Source organism: Electrophorus electricus, chromosome 11 (assembly GCF_041902795.1).
Source record: "Electrophorus electricus isolate QZ-2024a chromosome 11, ASM4190279v1, whole genome shotgun sequence".
In the NCBI taxonomy this organism is placed as follows: Eukaryota; Metazoa; Chordata; class Actinopteri; order Gymnotiformes; family Gymnotidae; genus Electrophorus; species Electrophorus electricus.
In genome coordinates, this window is record NC_137507.1 from 9,918,397 (window position 1) to 9,937,500 (window position 19,104).

The 19,104-nt window shown below is 47.5% G+C and overlaps 1 protein-coding gene across 13 annotated transcripts in view; it reads left to right on the plus strand.

Moving 5' to 3' along the window:
• Positions 1–19,104, plus strand: part of flncb (filamin C, gamma b (actin binding protein 280)) — a 53,817-nt gene continuing 34,713 nt past the window's right edge. For 12 of the 13 annotated variants that reach the window (XM_035528249.2, XM_035528254.2, XM_035528250.2 and 9 more), the window contains exons 1-2: positions 2–925; positions 17,941–18,189. In XM_035528249.2, the coding sequence (XP_035384142.1) occupies positions 547–925; positions 17,941–18,189 (628 nt within the window). In that variant the 5' untranslated portion in view covers positions 2–546. Of the gene's footprint in view, positions 926–17,940; positions 18,190–19,104 lie in introns of all 13 variants that reach the window. The other variant, XM_081723609.1, reaches the window with a different exon arrangement.

Below are 19,104 nucleotides of genomic sequence, written 5' to 3' on the forward strand. Positions count from 1 at the left end.
TGACAGCGGCATACCGAGAACTCCAGCGGACTGACGTGAGCTGGAGGGTCTCGGATTTTTAAAGCCCTCTCCAGCCTCCTGCTGTATTTAATCATTCAGATACAGGGGACCGCGCTCCACACGCCGCCGTGCGTCGGTCTCCTCTCCTTTCAGTTGTTTCTTTTTTCTTTTCTTCAGTTTTCCTCTAAGTGAATATCTTCGTGTGCGTCTGTTTGGCAAGCGAAGCCTCGCATCTTACGGGCTGCAGCTCATGCGAAGCAGGGACCGCTTGTGTTGGAGAGGAAACTCGAAGTCTCGTTCAGCGCCGTATCTGCGCGCTTGAACAAAGCTGAGAACTCGCAGGAGCGGAGAAAATCACTGGCCTGTTTTACTGCCTTTCCCACCCCAACACGCTTCCAACTTCAAAACTTTTGTCCTTCTGTTTTTTCCTTCTCCGGGAACGTGCGCACCCGGTACTGCCCCGCTCCCCCGCCTGCGGTAACGTCTCACGCGCGCACCGGCCTCACGGATCACGGTATAAAAGGGGGGCTCGCGAAAGGCGAAAACATGATGAGCAACAACACGTACTGCGAGCAGCAGCCGCCGCCGCTGTACTACCAGGGCACCGACAACGGCGAGGACGGAGACGAGGAGATGCCGGCCACGGAGAAGGACCTGGCGGAGGACGCGCCTTGGAAGAAGATCCAGCAGAACACCTTCACCAGGTGGTGCAACGAGCATCTGAAATGCATAAACAAGAAGATCGTCGACCTGCAGAAAGACCTGAGCGACGGGCTCAAACTTATAGGACTTCTCGAAGTTTTGAGCCAGAAGAAAATGTACAGAAAGTACCACGCCAGACCAAATTTCAGGCAGATGAAGCTGGAAAACGTGTCAGTTGCGCTGGAATTCCTCGAAAGGGAGCATATTAAGCTGGTGTCGATAGGTAAGTGGAATCCGTTTCTTCATACCAGTCTTCACGGTAGAAAGTTGAGGTAGCGTTTCTAGTTACTAGGGGGCGTCCTTTAGTCACGTTTACAACAGCATCCGTGTACAGTACGGTTGTTAAGCAAACTTTCAAGCGTTATTCATTTTTACATGAATGATTAGCCTGGTCTGTTACTATTACGTAGCGAAGATTTCTTGAAGCGCGCGCGCGTGTCGTCATACTCGTAAACGTTCTCTCCGCGCTTGTGCGCTGTAGCTCTTTATGCGCGCCACTGCGTCTAAGCAAGGTGGTAGACGCGCGGGTCACGGGTGTTGCGGGGTGTGTGTGTTCTATGTTATGTTGGCCAAGAACAGCAGCACCATTTTTTTTTTTTTTGGTTCCATATCGGTTTGACGTGACACATAAAGGAAAGATTTTAAGCTGTCTGCGTACTGCTTGAGGGTGTGTTTGAGACATGGAGCTCTAGACTCAGCACGTGACCACACTTGTGTAGGTGGCCTACGCGTATCTTCCACGTTCATTTAGCGGGCTGTATTCCGCTCCCTTCTGACCACTGCGCTACCGCAGACTGGAGGCTATTCAGTAGTGGACCGTTCTCCGTACAGCAGTGCCACCGACTATGGCGTGCTGGTCATTGAGTTTGTGTGTGTGTCAGCAGAGTTTTTCTGCATCTGTGTCATAGCTGATTTGACAGTGGTGTGTCACCCAAAACTATTTGTCCAGAGGTGGTCCTGTTTTCAGAATCTGATCCCTGACAAAGCGCTAGACTCAGACCGTGTGCTGTACATGGCAAAAGATGCACTATAATACCTAATGTATTATAGTGTGTAGTCAGAGAGTGTAGTGGTAGGGAATCACTTTATCTGGAAATTTACTTCTGACGTGGAATGATAATTGAATGGAATTGATTGACACCAACAATGACTGTTGCTGTGCAGGTTACCGGGGTTACGGGGTTAAATGGCAGGTTATTTAGGGGAAGCAGATAATGGGAATAGAGCTGAGTACAGCGAATGTGCCTTAATAACCAAGCAACATCTTTGCTTTATTAAAAGAAGAAATGTAATGAAACCAGAAACTGTACTCCATATATATGAACTCATTAATAAGTGTAAAGTTTTTAAGTTCATAATCGGATATGCATAGACAATCATGGAGGCAAATTAGATTTGCATGTATTGAGATTGACACTGAGACAGATTTTAGCGGTAATGAGGCAGGAGGATGTAAAGCTCCTGGTCTGAGCTCCACTCAGCAGCAGTGTGTGTGTTTGTGTGTGTGCCCTCTGCCAGCCAGGATCCAAACAGAACCACAGCAATGATCGCCCCAGTTGCCTGAGTTAGTCCGGAAGCAGGCAGGTCATCCAGCCTGGATCTGTGTTTGACAGGCTGAGTGTTTGATGACATGCGCATGCTGCACGAGTTAAAAAATGGTGAGAGAGAGTGGAGAGGTGATGAAGACCAACTGGAGGAGGATGAAATGAAGAGGAAGTATGGAGGAAGACTATGAATACTGTAGTAGTGGGGAAAATAGAAAGACATAACTTTAGATTTGAAGCGGATGAGTGTCTGGCAGTGGCCATGGTGAATGGGCATAGGAAAATAGGTCAGCAGACTCAGACCCTGACACACACACACACACACACACACACACACACACACACAGAGCCTGGCTGCCGCTGGTGAAGAGATGGAACCTTCCAGAAGGGTACCTGCCATGGAGTCCTTTGTGAGGCTAAGAGTATTGAGTGACAGAGAAGCAGGAAAGGCTTTAGTTCACCCCACCAGTCAGACAAAATGGAAGGTGCCATGTCACATGGGAGCTAGCTCGACAGGAAACACTACTTCCATGGGTTATCCAACACTATTATAGCTCCAGGGAACTTAAATCTCTGACTACTTTCTAAATTTCTAATTAAGTTAATGTTGGGCTTGTTGGCACACGATATTTGTGTATGAATTATTTGTGACTGTCTGCATGCAAATATGGTGACCCTAATTGGCGTCCCACACAAATCACAGGGCTGATATCACGCATCCTTCCCTATGTAGCTTTTATCAAAACTATGCCTTCATTCTTGAATGTGTGGGAACTCGATCAACCTGATGAGCTACAGCAAGCAAGCAGGCAAAAGCCAGCCTAGCAAGCGTAGCCTGATATCATCATTCTCTGCATCTACACGGTTAGCATCAGCAGAAGTAGGGTTGGTCATGTAGGAACTCTCGCGGTTTGCACCATTGTTTACAGCTCTGTTTACGTGGCGTAGCCAACTGGGAGTCCTGGACAGAGGGATGTCAAGCAAGCTTGCTCACCCTGGACACTTTTCGGATCCGATCGGAGAATTTGATGGGTTTTCGAACATTTGACCACATTTCTAGCTTGTTCTTATCGTTTAGACTTTGCCGGATGGTTCATACAAGGTGTTATCAAAACCAACATTTAAAGTCTTTTCATTATATTCTCTGGGACTTTAAACCTAACTATTGCAAACACATGCAGAAGAAACCTGTACATCTGATATACACACAGCGCTGATTACTGCTTATGGCCATTTTTGTGCCACAGGGTGTCTGTTCGATCTGTTATCACATCTGGTGGCTTTTCTTTGTGCAGAAACAGAAGTGACCCGGGTCTCTTTTGCCTAGACGGTATAAAACCGAGTGACAGAACCTCGCAGCGGTGATGTGCTGGAGGTTTCAGTCTAGAACGTCCGCGTCAGGCCCTTCCTGAGAGAGTGATTGATGCACAGACAGCTGGACTCTGGATCGGTCCACTAACAGGTGCTGAAAATAGATGGGGAGCCACAGGGATGGGGGAAGAGTCGAGGGACACAGAGGGACAGAGAACGATGGCGTGGACAGGGCACAAGGCTCAGGGGTTACTTACTGAGCAGCCTCGATTTCCAGGAACTTGGAACGCCTGGATGCACCGAGTCACTGATGTGACGTCACAATTTTTCTTTTTTTGCACCGTGAAGTGTTCTTGATATGAACCAGGAAATTGAAGGATCCATATTTTCATGTGCGCTTTGTTTATATGAACTTATACATTTACATTTGCCATCCAATTGGAAATGAATTGAAAGCTCACGAAACCTTCTCCCCCATGCCAGAACAAACCCAATTTTATCTTGCTGAATTACAATATTTTTTGTCTGCAGCACTGCTAATAAGTGGATATCTGAGGAAGGTGACACAGCAAAGCAAAACAGGAGTGTCATATCAAGGACTCATGGGAGGCCGCTGCTGGTCAGAATTTAAACGTAGGAACTTGTAGCATGTCTAGAGGGGAGCAAGACAATGGGAATTAAGACTTGAGATGAAGTGAGATAATAAGAAGGGAATGAGGGAATTCTCTCTCTCTCCTGCGGACTCTGTGGTGGAGAAAAGAGTGTGCTGAAAGGGAATTTGAATTTGGAGTTTTTACGAAAGTGTGTGCGTGGAGGTGTTGGAATTCTTGTGGATTTGTAATGGGCTGAGGTGATGCCGAGGGGAAACTCTAGTATGGGCTACAGTACACTGCAGAATAACAGGAAATATTTATGTATGTACAGCATATACAGAAAGTTTTAAAATCTGTTCAAGTATTCCACATTTTGGTGTTTTTCCAGACTCGTCTTAAAATATTTAACTCAATAATTTCCTTCATCAGTCTGCACACAGTATTCCTCACTGACAAAATAAACACCAGATTTTGGAATGTCTTGTAAATGTAGGTTATTAAATAAGAAATGGCATTGTTTTATTTAGTTTGCAGACCCTTCACTTAGTATTTAAATCACCTTTGGCAGAAATGAAAGCCTTGAGTCTTCTTGGGAATGATCCCACAGACTTGGCACTCTTTTCCGTTGGACATTTCTCCCATTCTTCTTGGCAGGATTGTTCAAGCTCAGCCAGGTTTGGTGCTGATTGTTGGTGCCCAGCCATGTCGGATGTCTCCTGAGATGTTCCGTTGGGTTCAGGTTCGTGCTTTGGCTTGGCCACTCCATGACTTTAACAGAACCAAGCCAATCCTGTGCTTCTTGTGTGATGTTTCTGATTGTTCTCTTGTTGAAATGTAAACCTTCCTCCCAGCCTGAGATCTTAGGAACTCCAGAAAATGTTTTCACCTAGGATTGTTGTATATTTTTCTATATCCCTCTTTCCCTCTATCCTGACTAGTCCCCCTGACATAGAAAAACCTCCCCACAGCTTGTTTGACTGTAGGGAAAGCATTAATGAGGAAGTGCTCAACACTTGGTATTTGCTTTTGTGGCCAAATAGTTCAATCTTCTTTTCATCAGACCAAAGGATATTGCTTTAGTGCAGTGGTTCCCAAGCTTTGTTCCATGGTGCCTACCCCCCCCCCCCCCCCATTTTGCATAGAAAAAAGAATAATTTGAGCCCCCCCTCTGACACATCATTTGCTTCATGTAGCTTGCTGGAACCCCCCCTGTGCAATATGGTCACTTTGGGAACCACTACATTAGAGGATAATGTACCTTCTATCAGGCCACTCTTGGTGCAGTGTTACACTGATGGATGTCTTTATGGAAGGTTTTCCCATCTCCGCAGAGGGACTCTGGATCTCATTCTTGGTGACCAATGGATTCTTGGCTGCCTAGCAGATCAAATCCCTTTGTCTCTAGTTTGGCTGGATGGCAGATCCGTGAAAACTGTTGGTGGTTCCAAACGTCTTCCATTTGAGAATGATGGAGGCTACTATGTTCTTTGGCACTTACAATGCTGCAGAGATGTTCCTGCATCCTTCCCCAGATCTGTGCTTGGACATAATCCTGTCTCACAGTCGTATGGAGAATTTGTTCATGGCATACTTCTCACTACGATGCCATCAAATGTGATACCCTACATAAACAGGTGTGTGTGCCTTCCCTAATCATGTCTATTCAGTTCAATTAGGCACAGGTGGACTCCAATTAAGGACATGCTGTCAAAAATAAACATTTGATGAAAGAAATAATTATTTCATCAAAATAAATAGTTGTACAACTATTGTACAACAAATATATTTTAAACTATATTGTTGATACATATTGTATTATTCAGTGCCAATAGACTTGAAAAATGCAGCCATAAAGTTAGCAAAAAACCTCTTTTCAGTCCCAGTGTTGATTTCTTTTCGGTGAACGTGCCTGCCTGAGGACTTGATTTCTTAAAGGGGACGTGAATTGGAGGAGCAGCCGAACTGAGTGCAACACCTGGTCTACGTTCTTGTCCCCAGTACTTTCCACAGCAAAGTTATGCCCATTGCTCACAGAGGGTGTACCAGCGCTCAGTCGCAACTAACGTAAAAGGGTATGAATACTCACGGAAATGTGATATTTCAATCTCTTATTTCTAATAAATTTGCACGTCATTCCAAAGACCAATTTTTGCATTGTCAAGAGTTTAAGAGTGTATTATTATGGAGGTGATTTTATTAGGGTATTCTGAAGCAATTGCAGGATTCGTTTGGCTAATTGATCAAATAAACTGAATCAGGATCCTGTTCAGTTACAGTATATAGCTGTGCTTTCACGAGGTACAGCTCACCCCAGATACCGTGTACTCCCATTTGCGTCTTCCCACTCCTTTCATGCAACACTGTCTCTAATTGTTACCATGTGTCAGGGGCTCGTCAGTTGAATGGAATGTTTGAGTGGAATGGAGAGAACACCCCCTACATACAAGCACACACACACACACACACACACACTGTCATATTCTGTCTCAGTTTGATTGCCCCCCCCCTCCCCCCCAACCTCTGTTCTGTTTTTCAGTTTATCATTAGAAATAATGTAGCGTCATCTCATGAAGGAAGGAAGGAAGGAACCTTCTGTTCTGTTAGGCTCTCTGGCTCTGGTCTATGTGTGCGTGAAAGCATTATGAGCAACAACAAAGATCAGAGATTGCATGTTTTCATATAAGCTTTTAGCGTTTGGACTTCTGTTTATTCACATTTTATCAATCCTTGTTTTGTTTTTCAGTGTTATTGATCTGGCACTAGTCAGTTCCCTTGAGGTTTTTTTTTAAGCATACAAAATAAGTAATTTTTATTCTTGTGAACTATTTTTGCATAACCTTAAACATGAATCATGAGATTGCATTTAGAACATTTTCTAAAAAGAAGTATTGTGAAATGATAACTGATGTTGCTACTAGTTTTGCATTTAATTTATGTGGGCTCAGTACATCTAGTTTGTGAAAAACAAATATTAGCATCTTTCAATACATTTTGTACTTGATAACAATATGCCTCCATATATGTGTTTGTGGGTATTTGGCTTCTGTGTATCCTTCCTCAGATCTCAGATGATAAAACCTTCCTTTGTGTAAGGTGTAAATAAATTGTCAGTAGATTTGAATTTTTGATGTTTTATGTGGCATGATTGCAAACGTAGTGTAACAGGACAAAGCCAGCCAGACGCTTGTGTAAAAATAAGTCAGTAGAGTTGTACTTGTAATAGTGCAAACCAAACACATTGGCGGAATACAGGTGAGGGTCAAAACCAGCACAAGATGATTAACCACCCAAGTGGGTATCCAGAGAGCGGAACTGGACCAGAAACAGAGCAAACCCAGAGAGCAATAAACCAAGGCAAAAGAAACCAGTGCAAATCCAAAAATCAGAGTTGAAAACAGCAGGGTCATAAACGCGAGATCCAAATACAGAAAACCTCAGTGCATTGTGCATAGACAGTGGCAGTACCTCACAACGAGCAAAGAGAGGCAAACAGTTTCTATATGTGAAGTGAAATTAGAAGCAGGTGAAACGGTTGAATATTCAGGGAATGACGGTCTGGAGAGTGTTCCCTGATTGGACGATGGTGGTATGCTGCGCTTGACTGGGGTCCTGAGCGGGGAGCCTCTGCTTTGCCTTCTCTTCATGCCGACTCCAGACGCCAGTGTGTCTATACAGGGGCAGAAAAGCAGCTCTTCAAATGACACTGGGAGAGCAGCTGAAAGTGGTCACGCTAAGGGCTCCTAGGCACACTGAGGCTAAGCTAATGTGGAAAACTGGCTGACGGAACAGCAAACCTTACTAGGGCCCTATTTGGCCTGTTCACAGGCATGCAGTTTCCAAAATGTAACGTCCTGGGGGTTATGTGTTTTTAGCAGCTGTAGATCGAGTCTACACAAACACAGCTTCTTAAGTGCGCCAGTGACAAAGCAGTTAGCCTCTCCACTTTTCCAGTTAGCTTCTCCACTTTTCCACGTGTGCATGGCATGCTTCATGACATGGGGTTTCCCTGAAGCAGCACAAGCTCTGAACACTGTTTAAACAAACTTCTTAACAAGGCGGGCCTGCTCTGCTGATTTTGGGAACTCAACTCACAGCTGTTCTCTTCACAGACACCTGTCCTGAGTGCTTTTGGGGTCATCTCTGTCAGACACTGTCATATGTCAGCCGGGTTAAATTTCTCCCTTGCGTAACCATGAATGAAAACAGGAACTAAGAACAATGCATTACTAAATCCAATCCATCATTGATTTAGACATTATTTATTTAAGCATTTTTGTGAGGATACAGTTTTCAAATCAGTATTTATATACTTTGAAAAATCAATAATTCAGAATATACAAATTGGTCCTGGATAGCTTCCGTGTGTGTGCGTGGTGTGTGAGTGAATGTGCATGTGTGTGTATTTTCGTGTTGGAGACTTCCTGGTTGTGACATGTCACTCTATCTGTCCTGCTGTAGCAGGTGGTTTGCGACATCATCGGCAGCTGTCACAAGGTCGAATGACATGATGGATGGCATGTTGGGATCGCATAGGCGAGATGAAGGACACAGTCACCATACTGGCCATACTGGCCATACTGGCCATACTGGCCACGTGGTTGTCACTGGCGTTACTGGCGACGCGGTCGTCATTGCTGTTACTGCTTTGGCACTAATCAGACTCCGTTATCTGCTTTCTTCATAGTCTGGGAGTTTAATGGTGTTTCAAACGCAGGGAATCCATGTGGCAAATCCATTTAGTGCCCAAATGTGTCATTGTAAACAAGCCCGGCTTTGTGACGGCTTTTTCAGTGTGGGTATGAATGACCACAGGCTCAGTGCTGGCAGATAGGTCAGGGATAGGTCTGGTGGCCAAGGCGTCAGGCCCAGAAGGCTGTCGGTGAAAGACTAATGATTATTGGCTGCCTGACCCTGAGTTGCCAGGTTGGGGCAAAGCAAGTAAAAAAAAGCCCCAACACAAAAACAGACCCATCTTCTGCTGTGAAGCAGAAGCAGCAGATTGGTGCGTCTGGTGAGCCTTTGGAAAGTAAGAGAAGCTTTTAAAGGTGAATGTTAGATTACATGCTTAGGATCATTTCCAGGTGCTTTGCGGCGTGTGCGTATGTGTGTGCGAGCGAGCACAAGAGTCACGAGACACAGATGTTGAGTTCTCCGCACTGCTCCATGGAGACTGTTTCTGAAGTGCTGTGCGTATTTGCTTCTTTGTGCTTTCTCTGCTGTGTCCCCCTCAGAACATGAGTAGAACACATCTACAATACCTGCTTCTCTGCCTCTTATGTTGATCAGAGGAGAGGAATTATAGAGGAACTGCAGTCCCTCCTGGGCTTGTTTCATTGGGAGTTTGGGTGGGTTTATGGGGTGGTTCAGAAGCCCTTCTGATTGGACTGAGTGGACAGGGACAGCTCACTGAGTGGACAGGGACAGCTCACTGAGTGGACAGGGACAGCTCACTGATTGGACAGGGACAGCTCACTGAGTGGACAGGGACAGCTCACTGATTGGACAGGGACAGCTCACTGAGTGGACAGGGACAGCTCACTGATTGGACAGGGACAGCTCACTGAGTGGACAGGGACAGCTCACTTGTGGGTTTTTCAGCTGCTGATTCTGTTGCGGGGCTGCACAACACACCCGATGCATATAAACTATTTCGTTCCCATTCTTTTCTTTGTGAGCAGCTTCCTGTAGAAGACAGATGAAGGTACTGTTGGAGTGCGAGTGTTTGCGGTGTCTGGTCATGGTGAGTGCCATTTAAGCCCATGGCACTGTTCTCTGTGCCCCAGCGGCGCAGAGCGCCGGGGGCAGTGATCTGAGGCCTAGCCCAGGCTACATGAGAGGAGACCAGGACAAAGCGTTCTCTGTCCGGGCCCTGGATGATGGTGGGGGTGAAAGAACGCTGCAAGTAGACAGCCTGTGTGTGTGTGTGTGTGTGTGTGTGTGTGTAGTCGCTTGTGCATGCACATGCATGTGTGTGTCTAGAGCCCATGCACACTGTTGTGTGTTTATGTCTAGTGCTATGTGTACATGCGGGCGTGTGTGTACATGCGGGCGTGTGTGTGATTGTATGTCTCTGACCCCATCAGCTGTCATTAGCAGCTGTGGCAGCTGACCGGAGGAAGGGAATGTCCCCTCTGCTGATTACACACCACATCCCTCCCTCAGCGCACCTCCGCCCAGAGCTGTCAGAAAACCCCAGACCTTCACCTCCAAGAAGGTTGCCGCTCCCCCAGGAGACCACGTGGCCCGACACCCGTGCTGAGACCACAGCCAGACTCCAGGTCACGATCTGGATAGAGCTTTCAACACAACAGCACCGCGCCGAGAGAGAGAACAGGGCCGAGAGCCGGGGCCAGCGTCTCCATCCTCCCGCAACGTCCTCCTCCAGCAGCTGCTCAGTTATCCCGTCCTGTGGGACCCCCCCGGGGGTGTGGGGGGAGCCATCGGGGGGGTTCTGTGTCTCTCCCCCACAGCTCCTGCTGCCTGACAGTTATTACAAGCATGTTTACACAGGAGTGGCGCTCCTTCGCTGTTGCACTATGAGGACGTCCAGGGCCTGTGGGGGAACAAACAGTCCTAAACTGCCCCCTGACCAAATCCTGCTGTTAAAATGCTGCATTTGGCTGTTTTGCTGACACATTAGTGTGTGCTGTGTTTGGTAGATTAGTGTGTGCTGTGTGTGGTAGATCAGTGTGTACTGAGTTTGGTAGATTAGTGTGTACTGTGTTTGATAGGTTAGTGTGCACTGGGTTTGTTAGATTAGTGTGTGCTCTGTTTGGTAGATTAGTGTGTGCTGGGTTTGGTAGATTAGTGTTTACTGGGTTTTGGTCATTTTGCTGAGTGCCGACACATTAGTCAGTGAGTGCTGTGTTTGGTAGATTAGTGCGTGCTGTGTTTGGTAGATTAGTGCGTGTTGTGTTTGGTAGAATAGTGTGTACTGGGTTTGGTAGATTATTGTGTGCTGTGTTTGGTCCATTAGTGTGTGCCGTGTTTGGTAGATTAGTGTGTGGTGTGTGTTGATTTTCAGGGAACTGTGCACATGAGGCAGGGGTTTTGACTTCATCCTTCCATTTAGGAAGGGAGGGTGCCATGTAATCACACGGCCTGGGCTCTGTGGTCACATGCATTTGGATGACTGTGTGTGTGTGTGTGTGTGTGAACACCAGGAGCACGTACCACGTAGAGCAGCCGTGTGCTTGTTATGTGCTGTAAGAGAGCAGACATGTCATGGTCTCTTAAATGAGACAGGTCCTTGCATTTATGAGGCAGCAAGGGCTGACCTCACTGTGTCTGAGGGATCTTTTCTGGCTCTGATAGCTTGTTCTGACTGGAACAGGAGTTCGCGGAGCGCCTGACAGCCTAAATGACCCTCCTGAGATGTATCCAGCTGCCGGTCCAGCCCTTTTGAACCTTTATGTGTGTGTATTTGTGTGTATGAATGTGTGGGGGGGTTTGAGTGTGTCTGTGTGTGTGTATGTGTGTGTGTATGTGTGTATCTATATGTGTGTGTATGCTGAATGCAACAGGTTGTCAGTTGCTTGTGTGTGTGTGTGTGTGTGTGTGTGTGTGTGTGTGTGTGTGTGTGTGTGTACATTAACCCCTTGTCTGTGGTCATCACAGGTTGGACAGGAGCATATGTTGTCTCTGAGACACTGATGGACATTTCTGGTATAGTTTGGACATCAGCCCCTCCACCTGTTCAGCTTCAACTGATGTACTGACTGATGCATGCTCGTGTGTGTATTTGTGTGAGTGAGTGAGTGTGTGCATAAAGACCTCCATGTGGAGCCCATTTTTCTTGCTGCCAAACTCCCTTTGACACTTTTGCAGCATGTGTGAGGTGTGTGTTTGGAATGGGATCTCGGCCCACACCGTGCTCACCCACCGCGCTGCGGTGCGGCTCCGTGCGTGTGTGTAGAGCGCGGACATTGATGAATGGAGAGTCCCGGCGGTACTCGGGCATCACCATACACGTCTCCTGGGTTTAGTTCTCTCTGAGAGTGGGACAGAAGTCTGATGAACACACACTCCTGCTCAGAGAACAACACTGCGAGGGGTGGGTGTGCAGCTGGCCTGCATATGGGGTGTGTGGGGTGACCCTCCACCTGTCAGTGCTGTGGCAGACGCACACGCACACACACGCACACGCACACACACACACACACACACGCACACGCACACATATGCACACGCACACATATGCACACGAACACGCACGCACATGAACACGCACGCACACGCACACGCACATACACACACACACATACACACACACACACACACACACACACACACACACACACACAAACATGCTCTGTCCTCACAGGAAAAGACAGATGACCAGTAGCTTGAATTAAGGCTGCTAGACTGCATGAAAATAGCGTCATTTTAATTACACTACAAAGCATACAAAATGCTGTTTATGGTGCTTGTTCTGCGTTTCTAGCATGTTTATACTGAACACACCTCTCAATGGAAAGGGAGCTTTTCATGTGGTGACTGCTGAGTGAAGAAAAGGGTGTGTGTGTGTGTGGGGGGGGTGTAATACTGACAGCTTATGGAAGAAAAGGGGGTGTGTGTGGGGTGTATGGGTGTGTGTGTGGGGTGTACTACTGACTGCTGAGTGAATACAAGGGTTTAGGAAAATCTAAATCTAAAAAATTGGTAGGCCAGCCAAAAATAACATGACTGTCCAGGCTAATGTGTCTGTGATGGAAATGAGTGCTTAAATCTCACTTCTGTTTTAGTCAGTATTTCTTGTGTTTATTTTCTTATGTTTGCTGGTGTAATTGGTAACAGCAACACGTTTTCCTTGACATCTGTGTGTGATATTTCTCTTTAACGTGTGCAGATCTGTTGTACTGTATCTGCACAGAAGCACAGCTGTTATACGCTCCCAGCTATCTCAGAGGACATCCGGCAAGAGTTTGATGCTTGGGGCAGGGTACTCCGTGTGTATGTGTGTGTGTGTGTGTGTGTGTGTGTGTGTGTGTGTGTGTGTGTGTGTGTCCAACATGATTCCATTGTCATTGGGAAATCCTGTGGAAAAAGTGAGTTTCATGCTGTTGTCTGTTCCTCTCTCATCATTTTTTCCCTCACTCACTCCATTCCTGTTTTCTTTTGTTGGAGAGATACAGTAATGGAAACACTTTTTCCTTTCACAGTGAACTTTGCCTTCAGGATGCCATTGGCACATATTCACACACACACACACACACACACACACACACACACACACACACGCGCGCACGGGGCGATCTGATTAGCTGAGTGTCCACGGGACTCAGCATGTTTTGTATGAGTGTGAAAGCGTTCCCCTGGAGAAAGGGAGATAACGGGAACCCTATCTCCTCTTGGCCTGTGTGAGCGTGCGCAGGGTGATGGTGCATGCAGGGCATCGTCCTCTTTCTCGCTCCCTCCTCGCTGTGACCGGGGCCGTGACCCGGGCCGTGACCCGGGCCGTGACCCGGGCCGTGACTGGGACGCGATCCAGGCCGCTACCTCCCCCAAGTACTGGGTGTCCACCCCCTGTGCAGTCTGACAAAGTGGGCTGACAAACTCACACTTTGAGATCTGTCATCTTTTAAAAGAAGAAGAAATGCAGTAATTGGAACACATTGGGGGACTGTTACTCTAAAGTTGAAAAATCTGAAAGTTTTTGTTCCCAGATTAGATATTTGAGCCCAGTTGAGGAGACCCAGGGTTCCCTCCGAGACATCAAAGAGGTACTTGTGAGGGCTACAGGATGTCTCTGCATCCCAAACCCATCAGGAGAGCAAATACAGTCCGTGTCCAAAAGAAATAACCATTCCTTTGGAGTGAGTGTGTCCAGCCCCTTGGAGCATGTGTGTACGTGTGTGTGTGTGTGTGTGTGTGTGTCAGTGAGATGTTTAGAGCAGTGTGATGATCCTGAATGAAGCTGAATGTGGAGTTCTCAGCTGATGCGGTGTCTTACAGTACACAGGGGAGCTTGCACTTACAAATGAGTACATTTAAAGAGCACAGAGATCCACCCTGCTCCTATCTCCCTCGTCTCTCTGTCTGTCTGCTTGTCTGTCTGTCTGCCTCTCTCTGCCTCTCTCCCTCCCATTACTGAGCCTACTCTTCACTGGAGGATGTGTACATTGGTTCATTTGTGTATTGCTGTGTGTGTGTGTGGGGAGGGGGGTATCTGAATGTCTGAATGCTTCTAGAGGCAACCCATTATTCCACACACTGCTCCATTGTCCCTGCCTCCTCCAAGAACATGGTGGCCATTCCAACTCCCCTAGGCCCAGGGGAAGAGTATGGTTTGGTTGGTTACCCCTGGCAACACTAGACTGTCACCCAAGTCGTGTGACAAACACACCACAGGAACAAGCCCTGGCTGTGGTGTTGAAGCTGCCTGCCTGAACACATTCTTCTTCCTGCTATTCATTCTCTAAGAGAGGGCGGGAGAGAGAGAGAACACTGCCCCCTGGTGGAGGAACGAGGAGCAGCCACGGGCGCCACACCTCCTCCTGTCAGCTGAACGTCGTCCTTATCGTCTGTATTTCTCAGAGTTGCGTCTTCACGTTGGCCGCAGCCTCGTCCAGTATCCAGGGAGTAATTAGGTTGTCTCAGGCTCTTGCAAGAGGCTTGCATTAGCTGCAAAAACACCGTGGGCCAACTTCCTGTCCTCTCCCGAGCCTGCTGCTGCATCACGGAGGGAGAAGGACGCAGTTGTAGCGTTGATGCGACCGACGACGTGCACCGGTGCTTCCTTCCATGCGGTGGCTCTCTGTCTTCTCCAAGGCCACCAGCCCCCTCACGCTCGTGGTGGTGCCCTCTTGCCTGTGGGGGTGGTGGTGTAACGGTCTGTGGGAGGTGCGGGTGGGGTAGGGCATCAACGGCCACCTGTACCTCAGGCCCCGTGCGCTTAACACTGCCCTTCAGCGCGTTTGTTTGAGTGCAGCTCGTTCACTGCTGTTCAGTGTTCTCACGAAAGCAGATGTGAAAAGACTCTTGACGGCAGTCTAGCGGAGGACATGTCTTCTGTGTCTCTGCTGGTGAGATGCAGGGACAGAGGACAGAAATCCCCACCGGGTCCTGGACTGGACAAACATAAGCGCTGTTAGTGGAGACAAAGACACTCTTTATCCCACACAAGGAAAGGACTGAAGCTAGATGACAAAATTAGTGCATGCTAAAGCTAATGAGCAGGATCTGGCTTGTTCCTTCATGCTGGATGTGTGTGTGCGTGTGTGTAATAAGATCCTCATTGTTTTAGGCTGGTTATGAGCCTGTATGTTTTCAATAGACTTAGATGGTGTATAAAAAATAACAGAAATATAGCTACAGTTTAAGGTTACGTAAATTAAGTGTGTGTGTGTGTGTGTGTGTGTGTGTGTGTGTGTGTGTGTGTGTGTGTGTGTGTGTGTGTGTGTTTTAGTGTGTACCTATGTGAGTGTGTATGTGACGTGTGGTTGTGAATGACTGGACCACTGAGTAATGCTGTTTCTATGCAACAGGTGTCATTAGACTCAACAACTGTGTAATCCTGTTTAATAAGCTGTGAGTTAGTCCTATAAAACAGCTTTGTGAAATGTGATTTGTTTGGGTCCTGGTTTGTTTATTAGTTTCTCCTCTTCCACAGCAGAATGTTACCAGAGCCTTTAATACTCACATGTGCCATTGCCATAAAGCATTCTGATATTAATTTATTTGACTGAATTCTTTCAATCAAACATCAAAGGGTGAACTAATGGAAATGTTGACTAATTTTGCTTGGAGAGATGGAGGAAAAAAAGAGAGAGAGAGAGAGAGAGAGAGAGAGAGAGAGAGAGAGAGAGAGAGACCTGGTCTGATTTGGCAGTAATATTAGAGTGGAATGCTCCTAACCCATTGAATTTGCTCCTGGAGAGCAAATGAGACACTCCCACTGGGAGCTGTGGTGAAGTCTGGTTTAGGTTTCTGCGTGTGTGTGTGTGTGTGTGTGTGTGTTTTTTATTTAAATTGACCTCATTCTGCAGAGCCAGGGTTAAATGACATCAGCCTTCGGGCTCGCCTCCGGGTTCGGTAGTATCCATCCGGACTCATGACTCTCTGCGTGACTGGCGAGCCCAGGGCAGCCTCCTCTACACCACTCCACCGGTTGGCGCAGACCCCAGCGTGCGGGTGAGCGTGCGGGTGAGCGTACGACCACGACGCGACGGCCGCACACGTGTGGTGTAGCGGGCCTCCTCCCTCGCCAGATCCACATGTTATGAACGTTAAGGTCTGCAGAACAGATCACCGGGCGAAACATACAGGAATCAAGCAATATAACTCTCCGAATGAGTAGTCATATAATGAAGACCCAAAGGCACACACACACACACACACACACACACACACACACATGCACACACACACACAGACACACACACTGCAGTGTATATACAATGGCAGTGAAGTATCAAACGAAGACAAACACAGATGTTGTAGTTATTCCAGCAGGAGCGGAACAGAGCTGGGTCTCTGTGTCGGAGCACTGACTTAACACATGTGTCGCAGGAACCAAGCTTCTTCCGTGTCTGTGCGTAGGTGTGTGTGTGTGTGTGTGTGTGTGTGTGTGAGAGTGAGTGTGTGCATGTGTCACCCACCCAGGTGAGGGAGGCTGGACCTGCTCTATTGGGTCATGCTCACGTTCTTACCATAGCGTGGAGTCACGCCCTGTCTGTGACCTTTGCCCTCAGTCACAGTGCACTGTGCAGCTTGTATGCTTGGAAATATTTAACATGCACAATATATTGGAAATGGTGTACACTGAATAATATACTGGGAATGCTATATACTGGTATAAAATACTGGGAATGTTGTATACTGGTATAATATACTGGGAATGCTGTATACAGTGTAATGTACTGGAAGTTGTATACTGAAGACATGGGTTATTTGGTTTCATCCACAGTGGAATGTTCTAATTTACACACACCAGGCTTCTCAATTAAATGAGATTTCATTGTGTAGAGTTTTACTGAAAAAAAAAAGCTGTTAAAAATTAGGAATTTTGAATATGTTCCTTGTCTTAAAATCTGCCTGAACTTTTAATAACTTGGTAACTGTTATGAGGATGTTAACCTCCTGAAAATATTGCAGAGTAACTGGGTTCTTCTGCCATTTTATTGTAAAGTGACCTTGAGTCTGTGAAAGGCGCTATATAAATTAAACATTGTTATTAATATTATTGTTGTTGTTATTTAATCTCTGTTTCTAATACATTAACATCTAGAACCCATATTTTTGTTCTCACATAAAGTGGAACATGTGATCTATGACCTAATGAATGTGCCAGATACACAAAGTTAAGAACCAGCGTGAGTGTGTTTGGCTCACTGGTTCCTGGCATGGCTCACCCTGTGGGTTGGTATGTGACAGGTGAGGTGGGAGGTGAGGTGGGAGGAGAGGCGGGAGGTGAGGTGCGAGGTGGGAGGTGAGGTGGGAGGAGAGGCGGGAGGTGAGGTGGGAGGAGAGGCGGGAGGTGAGGCGGGAGGTGAGGCGGGAGGAGAGGCGGGAGGAGAGGCGGGAGGTGAGGTGCGAGGTGGGAGGTGAGGTGGGAGGTGAGGTGGGAGGAGAGGTGGGAGGAGAGGTGGGAGGTGAGCTGGGAGGTGAGGTGGGAGGAGAGGTGGGAGGTGAGGTGGGAGGAGAGGTGGGAGGTGAGGTGGGAGGAGAGGCGGGAGGTGAGGTGGGAGGAGAGGCGGGAGGAGAGGTGGGAGGAGAGGTGGGAGGTGAGGTGGGAGGTGAGGTGGATTCTGTTTGCTTCTAACGGCTGTGCTGTCCCTCTCCGTCTGCAGACAGCAAAGCCATCGTAGATGGGAACCTGAAGCTAATCCTGGGCCTGATCTGGACACTCATCCTGCACTACTCCATCTCCATGCCCATGTGGGAGGACGAGGACGACGAAGACGCCAAGAAGCTGACGCCCAAACAACGCCTGCTGGGCTGGATCCAGAACAAAGTCCCACAGCTACCCATCAACAACTTCCACCGTGACTGGCGGGACGGCAAGGCACTGGGTGCCCTGGTGGACAACTGTGCCCCCGGTGAGTGGCCTGGCGCGCCCTTTCACCTCTCCTCTCGTGGCGAGCTCAGTTGCCGCCATGCAGGAGACAAGAGCTGCTCTTCTGGAAGATTAAAACGGGCAAATCAAAGCCGTGCACGTTCGCTATAGGTTTTCCACGAATCGCGCACATTTACCACGAAGCATCCATGTTACCACAGCATGACTCAAAACAATATGACCGCTGTCATTTTAGAGTGATGCCCGTGTGGACATGCGATCTAAAGGTCAGCGTAGAACCCAGGAAGCCATTACCTTCCCCTTCCTCTGTGCAGTGAAGGCAACACGCAACACTCTGCATGTGTCTGAGATCATATGTTTCTTTTACGACAAACCTTTACATTAAGGACGCCAACAGGAAATGAACTCAACCATCCACATTCCTGTCATGTTTTCAGTTAGGCGTGATGAGACGATCGCCTATCTGACCAGCTTCACGTATACGTTACACCATGTCTGCTGTTAGTTGGGGTGGGGCAGGATAAACATGTGTGCTTAGTAGATAATCAATAGCAAATGTGCACAAATCCACCTCACAAATCTGTTTAATTCGGCATTTTTTTTATCAAAGCCTATAGCTCTTACTGTAGATATATATAACATGTGGTCCTACGCCTGCCTGACTACAGAAACGAAGCATTAGCTTACGAATTCGGAATGCTGAATGAAAGAAAGGGAATTAGGCCCATGGAGGTTCTGGACGCAGAACATGGGAAACCACTCCACTTGAATTTGGGTCAAATGATGGTAGGTAATGGTAGTCAGGGTGCCACGAAGTCTTCAGCCAAAAATGCTAATATAGCCGAGGCTGAATGGCAGTGAGTGGATACGATCTGGCATACTAGGACTGTGCAAACCCAGCTGTCTGCAACTTTCTTCTGCTGTTTCCTGCCTTAAC